Below are 12219 nucleotides of genomic sequence, written 5' to 3' on the forward strand. Positions count from 1 at the left end.
TTCAGAAATAGTGGGCCCCTTAGACAGTATGAAAAGTGGTTTCTTTTAGGGCAAAAGCTGGAAGTTGTTTCATACTACAGGTATTTGGGTATCGTGTTTACTCCTAGGTTAGTGTGGACTAAAGCTCACACTACTCTTGCATCACAAGCCAATAAAGCCGTTATGGCTATCTTTAGATTCCAAAAACGTGTAGGTTTTCTGTCATGTGCAGATCTTTTTAGAATATTTGATGCTATGGTAAAACCGATTCTCTGCTACGGTTCAGAAATTTGGGGTGTTACCCACTGTAAAATCATCGAACAAATACAGATAAAAACATGTAAATATTTCTTAAAAGTTGGTAAAAATACTTGCAACAACATGGCACTAGGTGAATGTGGCAGATTCCCTCTTCAGCTTACTTATATGTCAAAGGCAGTTAAATATTGGTGTAGACTTTTAACTCTCCCAAGTTGTAGGTTGCCCCACCAGTGTTATTTAATGCTAAAGTCACTAGATGAATCTGGACGAACGACTTGGGCATCTCATATCAAGAATATATTATACAGACTTGGGTTTGGCTTTGTCTGGATTGCACAGGATATTGGTAATATTGATGTATTCATGTCTGTTTTTAAACAAAGACTATCTGATAATCTTTCACAAGACTGGTTCTCATCGCTACATAATACAACCAAGTGTTCTAATTATATACTCTTTAAGTCCACCTTGAATGTCGAATCTTATCTCTCTATAGATATTGCCCCATATTTGAGAAATTCTTTAACAAAATTTAGATGCGGCAAATATAAACTTTGTTCTGAGACTGGCAGATACAACAATATCCCTTATGATTCAAGATTCTGTCACTTTTGCTATCAAAAGAATTTGTATGTAATTGAAGATGAAATACATGTTTTACTTTATTGTAAAGCCTACCTAGACATAAGAAAAAAGTTTCTGGATAAATATTTGAAACACCCTATATCACAACACAGTTTTATAAACATTATGACCTCAAAAAATATAGATGTTATAAAAAACTTATGCCTATTTTTATATAATGTTGGGAAAATAAGAGATTCTGATGTATTTAGATAAACGCATGTAAATTCTAATTATACCTATGTTTGTATTTTGGGCCACTGGCCTATTACTGAATAAAATGTCTGTCTGTCTGTCTGTCTGACAACCTCTAGTGTACAGTACACCACCCTGTGCACTTAACAGAACCCGCAAATCCGTTGGTATATTACCAGACGGTGGCCAATGAATACGTGCATACACCTATTTACCGGTACAGCAACGTGCAGTAAACATGGATAAAATACTGTGACTATGTGCTCCAGTCCACCCAGCTGTGAATTGGATACCTCGCTAGGATGAGAGAGCCACGAAAAAATCGGGGGTAGCGAGTTGTATACTCCCCAGGGAGCTGAGATAAACATCCAATGATCGAGGTAAAAATACCAGCGCCTTGAGCAAGTACTAGTTGCATGGAAATGTGCTCTATACAAATTTCCTATCCTATCCTATTCATGATTACGCCATTCTGGTTGTTGGAATAGTGCTAAAGGCGGCGTAAAACTAACCTCACTCACTCACTGTTCCCGATCATAACAATAATATCAAATATCGGAAGAAGTGTCTTAAAATCACCCAATGTCATCGCTATGAACTCGATCAGTCGACAGTTTGTTTAGTATATTCCTAGAGCATGTAGAGCAGAATTTCAGGGTCAGTGTAAATTTCGCAAAAAATAAATTGTTACCTGACCAGAACGACCCCTCATGAAGATTTTCAGTCACAGCTTCATCTGACAGCAGTGGATTTAAACGGCAACCTGACTGTTTTGATGAATGGCGCGCACTTGCATGTGTTTATGCCCAACGAGAGTCACTTGCTGGAAGAGCCTAAACCTTCGTCGGTGATACTGTATCCAAATAAGGTTTAAACAAATGCACCATTCCAAACAAGGAGAGACAACAGGTTATATTTCCTCTAAGAACTATAGTTAAATTAACTATGTATACAGTAGTTGGTCATAAGTGAGTTATCTTTGGTGAAATTCCCTGTTCTTGCAAGAATAATTCTCATGAACTTAGTTTCGGTCGAATCCATTCCAATGATTACTTAAGAAAACTGTATCTATTTAAAAACATATGTTAGACATACCAATCAGAATTAATAAGGCTGTCCGTGGAATAGATTTAAATGTTGAACTTGTATATATGGTGCTTAATCCAGTCTAAGTAAATTTAGCCTCAGCTAAGTTTACTTAGACTAGTGCTTAATCAGGTGTCATTCGATAAATAATAAACAGAAACATGAAAGAAATCCGTGCACACGCAGCTGAGGATGATTTCCAAGACGTTTGCAAAATATTGAAAATAAAATGACTTCTACACAATTTCTGACAAACATTCTCGCTGGAGTTAATTAACATGGAAATCTATGGCATTTTCACTACTGATGACTTACTTATGGCCAGCTAACGTATATGTTTATTCGACTATAAAATATGCTGAAAAAAAGTAAGAAATGTGTTTGCCTTTGTGAGTAAAATAATTCATCGGAATCTCTGTTTTGATGCTAAAGTAGTTGCGACATGTGTTACAAAAAGATTTACCAGCTGCGTACTGGCGTGGGTTTGCTCTTTAATGTGTCATCACAGATAACTAGATTTGATGACGCAACTGATAGACGATAAACAAGGTGGACACGGATGATGTCAGTCACTTGGTTATCTGGTCCAAACGCGATTATTTACTGACCACTGCCATATCGCTTGAATAACTTGAGTAACAATCAGTTCGAGTCACGGATGTTGCAGTCGTTAATCAGCCACTATCAGTATACGCTATTGTGTTTCTTTGGTTTCGGCGGATTTGTTTTCTGTTCGTAAACATTTGGGCAAAAGGAACACAGTTTGTTGGGAAATTGGCTCAGCAAGAGAAAGGAAAGCGGCAGATATTGATTGTGGTATTCAAATGACTGAGGAAGGTAGAGTTATCTCCCTTTGCTTCAAACCAAAACAAGTTGTTGTGGAAGTAATCTGATTGAGTCAAGTAGTGTGCTGAATGCGTGCAGTTTTAATGGCTACTCTGTCTAGATTCCGTGGTAGCTTAGTTGGGGCAGTTCTGGGAGACTGCATTGGAGCTATATACGAATGTGAAGGGAATGTCAAGCTAAAAGACGTGCTGAAGACAGTGAAAGATATTGAAACGAGTTGGTGACTTTACTTTTTACCTGTGTATACAGTGTAGTGCATCGGGAAAGATTTCCGCCCGTAACCGCCGTCTAATTTTATGATTCTGCAAATAAGAACAGATGATTATTTATCAAAACTCGTTAACACTAACCATTACCCTAACCCTAGACCACATCCTAGCCCCAACCCTAAGATCATTACCTAACTCTGAAACCTCGAAGCAATCCTAATAAATAGAATACTTTTCATGCAGGGGTCACGGGTGGAACTCCGTGCACCGACTTAGTGGCAGTATGTAACTTGGTGCCAGTTTTCTTTAGTTTTTCTTTTTTAGGTAAGAGTTCCGCCCGTAACACCCACCCCCAATGAAAAATAAAATTATAATCTGGCATGCATACCTCATTCCAAAACTATCAATGAACGTATTTCAGTGTTGGAATATTATACCGGGGACGGATCTCCTGGAGTGTGTAAAAAGTAGGGGATAGTGTCAGAACTCTATCCACTTGTGTGACAATCACTTGTTTCCATTCTCTGTTCTGTAGTACTTCACTCGTGCTTGATAAAGGTAGATCTAACAAAGATCTCTACCAAAATGTTGTTTCTCCTCATTATAAAATAAGGAAGTAACCCCTACCCCCTAGAGTATGTTGCCTTTAATTGCCATATAACCATATGATTGTGTATACGGTATAGTGCACTGACCCAGTCAGTGACAAAATGTAGCCCATAACTCCCAACCCCAATTAAAAACCAAAATTACAATCTTGCATGCATACCTCACTCAAAATATACTCTCAATAAACTAAAACAGGTGAAAAAAACAATCAATGAACATTTCATTGTTGGAATATTACACCATGTAAAAAGAGGGGGATATAGGCACAACTCTATCCACTCTTTATGCTTGACAAAGGTAGATTTCTACCAAAACACTGTTTCTCTTCATTATAGAATAAAGAAGTAGTCCCATACAAAGTATCTTGCCTTTAATTCTTTAATTCCATTTATCTCAGGCAAAATCGCTACAACATCATATCTGTAATATGACGGTGTACTTTGGATGCATTGCAAAATGAATGTCAGTACATGTAACTATAAAATCACAATACAATATCATGAATGTGACTGAAATTTATATTGATATTTTGACACATGCATGTAAGGGAAGTACTGTCAGACATACACTGCTTTTTCTCTTCAGAATATAAAAACTTGAAAGATGGCAAGGAACTGGAGCTTCTACCTTTCACAGATGACACAGCCATGGCAAGAAGTGTTGCTGCATCTCTCATAGCCAAGAAAGGTTTTGATGTCAAGGACATGGCAAAACGGTCTGTAAAACCAGTGGTAAAATATAGACGATAAAATGATTTCATTGTGTTACTATAACAACAGCTGTCATTAAAGAAATCAAGAGATTGGAAAAAAAATGATCCTTGAAATTTTTTGACATACACAAGAGTGTAGTGCTATCTTTTTGTCTCCCATTCTCATGTTTTCCAGAATCAGCTTCCTTACTTGGCTTTGAATAGATAAGAGGATCTTCTAAGATACAGTCTAGGACTTGACTGTATTTCATATGTTTTGTCCTTTTTTGTCTATGGTTTGACTCAATTTACTGTCTAGAACTACCCATCACCATGACTACAAAATCTTATTGGCTGATAAGACCAAATGATAGAACCACTATACAATACACAGCTTTGTTTACCATGACTGTAGTACATTACATGTTAAAAATGCATCAGAATACTAGCAGTGATAAATTGTTCGACATCTAGCGCATAGAGATTCAGTTGGCCATAAATAACATAGCATTCGCAGTCTATACATTTCTGCACTGCAGTATCAAATCTTTGATCTATGAAATTTACAGACCTGTGATTGAACTGGAAAAGGAAACAATGTCAGCATAGGAATTAAAAGAACTATCAGGGAATGGCTCACATCACATCCCTTGTAGCAGAATACATGTGTAAATGCTATCCGACTGCAGTACTCAACAAATAAAGATATTGCCATATATTGTCTTAGGCAACCTTGCTTTCAGTCCTGATATGTAAGATGAAAGTATTGATATTAGTTTTATTACACAAAATGATGACACATGTAAGCATTTGAGATAACCAACTATAGCCACAGAAAACACTTCACATGTGTATTGCATATATAGTTACTGTATCGCCAGTCTTTATCCACTAGAAGACAAGCCAAATATTTCTACTCAAAGGACGATGAGGACCTCTACATTCCTATTGTTAATCTGCACAATTAGTCACATTATGCCTTGACATTGCTTTGAAAGCACTATGAAAGAATCAGGTAGTCCCTAACTTTCATTGAGTACTATACTATTAGATCACTTATGATCATTTTAACTTCCTACAGGTTTACAGATGAGTTCCACAATGAACCAAACCGTGGATATGGAGGGAGTGTAGGTGCCGTGTTCGTCGCTTTGAGGAATGATAACCTCGAAGATGTCTTTGAGCCTGCAAGGAAGCAGTTTGATGGTCAAGGTTCCTTTGGCAATGGTGGTGCCATGAGGATAGCTCCTGCAGCATTGGGCTGCATGAAAGATGGTTTCGAGAAACTCAAGGTGAGACCTTTGACATGTACATTACTATGAATATGTTATGAAATAGATAACGTCTTTGACAAAAAACAATTGATATTGTTTAGTATAGCACTGAAGTTGTAACTTGCATATTCACATTTACAATATACACCAGCATGTGTACTGTTTAGGTATAGAAATTGACTGAGTATGGTTTTACGCTGCTTTTAGCAATATTCCCACAAATTCACAGCAGGGGACACCAAAAATGGGCTTCACATAATACACCCATGTGGGGAATCAAACCCAGGTCTCTGGCATGATGAGCGGACACTTTAAGCACTGAGCTAACCTACAACCCTTTAGAATTTTGGATACCCATTAAGGTCCCAGGGTAGAATAGGCCTTCAGCAACGGGATCGGGTGGTCAGACTCGCTGACTTGGTTGACACGTCATCGGTTCCCCATTGCTCAGATCGATGCTCATATTGTTGGTCACTGGATTGTCTGGTCCAGACTCGATTATTTACAGACCGCGACAATATAGCTGGAATATTGCTGAATGCGGCATAAAGCTAAACTCACTCACACACTCACTCACTAGAATTTTGGAGATTGTTGAGGACAAAATTGTTTGCTCATAGTGATGACATTACTTTTAGCTTAAGTGATCCATCCACTACTTTGATTAGATTCTGCTGAATCCAGTTGAAGAACAAGCTTTTTCTTTCTGTTTGTGTACCTTATCATGCTGATATTAATATCCCATGACTTCCATTTTGGATGTTAAGAAATCAGTTGTGCTTTCAGTCAATGGACTTTCTGTCAGGTTTTGAAGGAGAGCAGTGAATTGTTTCTAAGGACCCCTTTAATGAGATTCTGTAACTTGTTTGCCAGTATTTAATATTTCATCATCATATGTGTTTTCATTGTTGTCTTGATTATAACATGAACAATTGTGAAGCAAGTCAGTTATTCCTTCTGGACAGGTTTATCTTAAACACAAGGTATCATCTGAGTATTTGCAATGTCTGTACGAGGCAGTCTGTCATGTTATGGTGAGCAAGCACTGTCATTGAAATGTGACGTCCAAAAACCTATGATCCAATGATAGTTGCACTTCTGTTTTCAGACTGTTACCGTGGCTACCACTCAGGTCACACATTCCCACCCCCAGGCAATACAGGGTGCAGTGTTACAGAGTAGTGCTGTGGATCTGGCTCTCAGGGAGGACCAATCAAAAGAGTTTGACAGGGAACGGTTCCTGGACAAACTCATCGAGAGAATGAAGCCAATGGAAGAGGAAGAACTGGAGAAGTCCAAGAAGGACGAGAAAGTGGCGTGTTCACCAAAACGTAAAGCTAAGAGGTAGAGTTATGTCATACAGAGATAGACTGAAAGAAGAACACTACTTAACAGATGTATTCTGGTATGTTTTGGTGTTCTAAGGGTAATACTGTCAAGTTTATTAGTGTTGGGAACTGATTGAAATCTCACAATTATGATTCAGATTGGTTCATTACTAGCAAGCAATTATAAAAAAATTGGGTTAGTGTCTTTTTTTCAGATTTTCCTGTTCAGGATGTTAATGTATTATGCAAGACAGATGTGTTTTTCTGTTGGTTTTTTTTTTTTTTTTGAAACTGCTCAAATTTCACATCCAATACAAAATGATGCAACCTGTTCCTTTAAAGGAATGAGTAACACATCATGAAAATAAACCTCTGAAAGTCCTCAAAAAATATTCTGTCATGATTTTCATAAGTGAAGTGATTTTTCTAGGAACTAAACATGTTTTCAGGTTTTGGAACTTCCATTGTCAAGTATTCCAAAACAGTACTTCCAAAATCATTTATGTTCCATAATGAAAAATTGTGATCACTTGTTTGGTCGTTTTGTCGCTAGGACCAATACTCGAATATGTGATTCTTGATCCGAACAAATGTGCATGGTCAATCTGAAGTCCTAACAACATTCTGCGAGAATTCTGCATTTTATCAACAGATGTTAAATATGGTACTTGTTGCTCCCTGCCTTCTGCTCGGCATTAATGGGTGGAGGACTGGTTGACTCAGAGTCAGTATACTGTGTCTGAGTGGGGTATTCATGCTTCACTGTAGCATGGTATCTTGGTGAACTGGCACTATAAAAATGGCTTGAAAAAGCAGCCACACATGCACATGCTTTTGTGTGAAACATTCTTAAGTGCGATGTTAGACCCTGTTTCACCACACAACACCTGTTATTAGCTTGAAGAATGGCATGGCGGCAGTGCTAGCAGTGCAAATTCTCCGGAAAAGTATTTAGACAGTGAATAGTCCTGGAGCCTTCTGGCATTCAAATTGCAAATTGCTATCTAGTCAATTTGCTGTTTGATGTATTGTGCATCAATGACATTTTAAATTTTTGCATGGTTTTATATAAGATACAGATACTCACCAGCAGATGTACTCAATTTACAAGTGAATGTGTCTGGTTGACTAGGCAACCCTTGTCATGCCAGCTTCACTTCTTGAAGCTGGTGACATGAGCTTTTATTTACAGGTAATGGATGGGTCATTTATTTTAGGGTGAGTGAGGCAATCAACGGAGACCACCAACTGTTGCAATCTCTCATGGGGAGGGTCAGGATACAGATATAGTGGAAGGGGACATTAAAAACTTGACATATTAATTTTCATTTTTCATTTTATTTATTGTCCCTAACAACATTGATTAGAGGATTTCTTGATGTGAATGTTTATCATGTTCTCTGTCATGTGAACATTATAAGTTATCACATCGTGTCGAGGGAAATACGGGGTTTTATCAGTCCCGAGTAAGGTCGGGGAATGCAACCTTACTCGGGACTGATAAAACCCCATATTTCCCTCGACAAGATGTGATAATGCATTTATCTAGTTGAATGTTTTCACTAAATCAAATCAACTTGTTGCCATGTTTACACCAGCTGATTGTTTGACCTCAATGCACCACACGTTACTAAAGGCTTGTCGATGCACGCTTTCCTCACTTCGCGTCGTCACCGAGGCGTAGTGGGGTGATATGACTTTCGTAGCAGAAGTACACGACTTTTATACTCCCGCTCGCGGATCATGATGGATGCACATGGTATTTTATCAGTCATGTGGACCAATCAAAACTCGACATTCTTACATGAGGCTAGATAAATTATATTTGGACTCGAATCCACACTCTCAGAGTCAAGTACCTAATCTGTGACTGAGCAGGTCATATGGCCTACTTGGGTGCTAGTGATTAGGTGCCTGCCTCTGAGAATGTGGGTTAGAATCTTGGATTGGACTCAACCCAACAAAAGTACAAGAATCTGTGTTCACTTTCTCAATGACATTGTTTATTCATTACTGTTATGTCTTGTATTTGTTGAGCCCTGAACTAAGACCTGAAGTGCTGACGTCTGTTTGTTTCAGGGTGTCAGACACAGTGAAGATGCCATATTGTCATAAACTGGAAAAAATAAAAGAGTTCCTCCAGAAGGATGTGTCTGTCAGTGAAATTGAGGAAGAGTTAGGTAACGGAAAGTCGTGGTTTGTTACATGAAAATAATCTTGTGAAATGATATGTAATGTTGCGAGAATTGTGAAATGTATTCCTAAGCTGGTGTTTGAAGACCATCCAGGGCAATCTTCCCTTCAAAGAATTAGTGCTTCCATGGGTCAGAAGCACTCCTTGTCCAGATGCACTGGTCATGGAATGCAAATCCTGTTGGATCGAGATCTTAGTCTGTGAGCATGGTCTCTTTTCCTAAACCAAAAACATGTTAAAAATCATAACCTGTACTACCACAGCCCTTTTTCTTACATTTTAGTGAAAGTGATATTCACTGTCTCTGTCTTCAGCCACTAGTTAGAAACCAGGGTCTTGCAATATTCTGCTCAGTCAAGTAAGATCTGGCAAATATCATGTGACAATGCAATATTGCACAGAAAATATAGTAAAACATTACTTTTTTGGTCACCATCAGTACAGCTGCTCGCCTCTTAAGGGTTTGATGGTAAGGTTTTCTTGGTTTGTCTTGCAGGCAATGATATCTCTGCCCTGGGCTCTGTTCCTGCAGCTGTGTACAGCTTCCTGAAGGCTTATGAGGAAATACCTGGCATTGAGGTGAGATACAGTTTCCTGAAGGCTTATAAGGAAAGAGCTGGCATTGAGGTGAGATACAGTTTCCTGAAGGCTTATAAGGAAATACCTGGCATTGAGGTGAGATACAGTTTCCTGAAGGCTTATAAGGAAAGAGCTGGCATTGAGGTGAGATACAGTTTCCTGAAGGCTTATAAGGAAATACCTGGCATTGAGGTGAGATACAGTTTCCTGAAGGCTTATAAGGAAATACCTGGCATTGAGGTGAGATATAATTTCCTGAAGGCTTATAAGGAAATGCCTGGCATTGAGGTGAGATACAGTTGCTTTGTTGTTGACTGCATTACATTGTGGATTAGAATTTGGATCCTCGAGGGTCACACGTCTCTACCCCTAATTATCCTTGTAGCATTGACTGGTATAAGTAATTAATGATAAATCTGTTGAGGTTTTACGTTCCATATTTCCAGACCGACAGTGCCTTTGAAAGGACAATCATTTACGCCATATCTCTTGGAGGCGACACAGACACCATCGCCACCATGGCAGCAGCTATGGCAGGAGCGTACTATGGTTACGAGGCTATTCCAGAGTCCTGGCAGGCACCGTGTGAAGGTGTAGAGGATGCCAAGAAGTTTGCCCAGGGCTTGCTAGAGCTGCAGTAACAGAAACAGCTAGTCTTTGAAGTATCATTCAGTTCCACAATGACCTTCCATTCCTTTGACTCGCTAAGGAAAGTAGTATCTATTTTTAACCCTTTGTGCTAAGATCACGTTTGGCAACTAGGCACAGGTGTCGGTATTTCATTATGAATTATTTTCCCTCAAATATTGACAATAACTCAGAGCACTTCTTGTTTATCTTGCCTTGTGTGTACATCATTCATGAATAGATTATCACTACAATGATGTATTGTGAATGAATTGTAATTATTTTAAAAAGACAGTTTTACAAGTGAAATGAAATAAGTCAAATAACATCTCAATTTGGACATAAAATATTATTCTGTAAATATCCACCGAAGAATAAGACTCAATAATTATGTGATTGTTTTTTGTGTCTCCTATACAAACCACTCATGGCAACTTGCCACGATATCTGTTTTGAGGACAACTGCAAAACCTCTACTCTTGAAATAGAAAGCCAATTAGTTCTAGGTGAAAGAAGCTCTGTGTTGTTAGTGACAGAGGAATAGAGTTCCTGAACAAAGCTTTCAAGTCTTAATGGTGAGAGGATGGAAATCCGATACACAAGATAGGCAAGGTGATGTGGCCAAGATTATTGTGCTTATAATTCAGGGATGAGAAATTTCCGCGGATCCGCGGAAATCCGTGTTTTTTTACATCCCCAGGGTCATTTTTCTGAAACGTCTAAATATATATACAGTGTTAATATTGATTTTAGAAGCCATATTTAGTGTGTAAAATGCCAAAATCCCCCAGACCCCCGACTAGTTTTCAGCTGTAAATGAAAATTTCCATTCTCATCCCTGATAATTACATGCCGATGTGTATGTATGTGTGTGCAAGCGTGAGTGTGCACGTGCATGCTTGTATGTGTGACTGTGCGTGTTGTTTCTTTTACTTGTGTGGACAAATGGCAATTTTATCATCTATCCCACTGTACCAAAGTTTTTACATGGATGCCTCATGCAAACACAGTGTAATGAGTCTAATCCCTGTGTTTTTTTGTTTTATCACTTTAATGCCTTTTATCACTTTTAATGTGATTGGATCACAGCACCCACCTTCTGCTCTACAAGCAGATGCCCCTTTAATGAGACAGTGGAGGCCATCCGAATGTCAATGGATATACTGTATGTACTCAGTGAACATAAAACATCAGCCTCTGTGACTCATATTGAAACAATACTGTGTGAAGTTATTTATTTAATGACTCCTCGGCAAGTTTTATTTCAAGAAATTGATGGTCATGTAATCCTATTTTTAAAATTATGGGTTTTTTTTTTCATTTTTTTTTGTGATATCTTCTTTTCACTGGGCGTGATGATATTGACTGAGGCACAAATGGTGGCACCAATAACTGGCATAGAAGTGTACCAGTATACAACATTTTGCAGAATGAATTTATGTGACCAATAAAGGCAGCATGATACCCCATGTAATTATCACAGTTTTGTTTGTGTTTATGTTGAGTATCATCACTCTGTCAGTTTAACTAGATTTTTTCCTGTAGATAATTGCAACCAGACAAACCACAGACCTTGGGGTCAACAGAAATCATCCCAGAAGTCAAAGTGATTTTCCTTATACAACTGGCACCTTTGACTTGGGGGACATTAGTTGTCTCCCTTATCTTTGCCAGGATCATCTTATCATGGTACTCAATCCTGATAATGTTCCAGCAT

At 38.4% G+C, this 12219-nt stretch overlaps 1 protein-coding gene across 2 annotated transcripts; it reads left to right on the forward strand.

Annotated features, from left to right (window-relative positions):
- The first annotated feature begins 2987 nt into the window (after positions 1-2987).
- LOC137265169 (ADP-ribosylhydrolase ARH3-like) lies at positions 2988-11982 on the forward strand. Of its 2 annotated transcripts, XM_067800501.1 has the most exons (8): positions 3006-3207; positions 4395-4524; positions 5582-5792; positions 6883-7118; positions 9182-9282; positions 9793-9832; positions 9929-9971; positions 10322-11982. In XM_067800501.1, exons 1-8 carry the CDS (start codon positions 3060-3062, stop codon positions 10514-10516), a joined length of 1104 nt encoding a protein of 367 aa, XP_067656602.1. In that variant the 5' UTR covers positions 3006-3059; the 3' UTR covers positions 10517-11982. The 2 variants fall into 2 exon arrangements, with proteins under 2 accessions (XP_067656603.1, XP_067656602.1); XM_067800502.1 differs by lacking the exon at positions 9929-9971 and having other exon boundaries at positions 2988-3207; positions 9793-9875.
- The last annotated feature ends 237 nt before the right edge of the window (positions 11983-12219 follow it).

Source organism: Haliotis asinina, chromosome 15 (assembly GCF_037392515.1).
Source record: "Haliotis asinina isolate JCU_RB_2024 chromosome 15, JCU_Hal_asi_v2, whole genome shotgun sequence".
NCBI classification, from domain to species: Eukaryota; Metazoa; Mollusca; class Gastropoda; order Lepetellida; family Haliotidae; genus Haliotis; species Haliotis asinina.

Bases quoted from the DNA above. Each gene is read 5' to 3' on its own strand.
- LOC137265169 (XM_067800502.1), top strand. From the start codon at position 3,060: ATGCGTGCAGTTTTAATGGCTACTCTGTCTAGATTCCGTGGTAGCTTA. The intron at 5,793-6,882 runs GTGAGACCTTTG...TTCTGTTTTCAG, and splicing joins ATGGTTTCGAGAAACTCAAG to ACTGTTACCGTGGCTACCAC. The intron at 9,283-9,792 runs GTAACGGAAAGT...TTTGTCTTGCAG, and splicing joins TGAAATTGAGGAAGAGTTAG to GCAATGATATCTCTGCCCTG.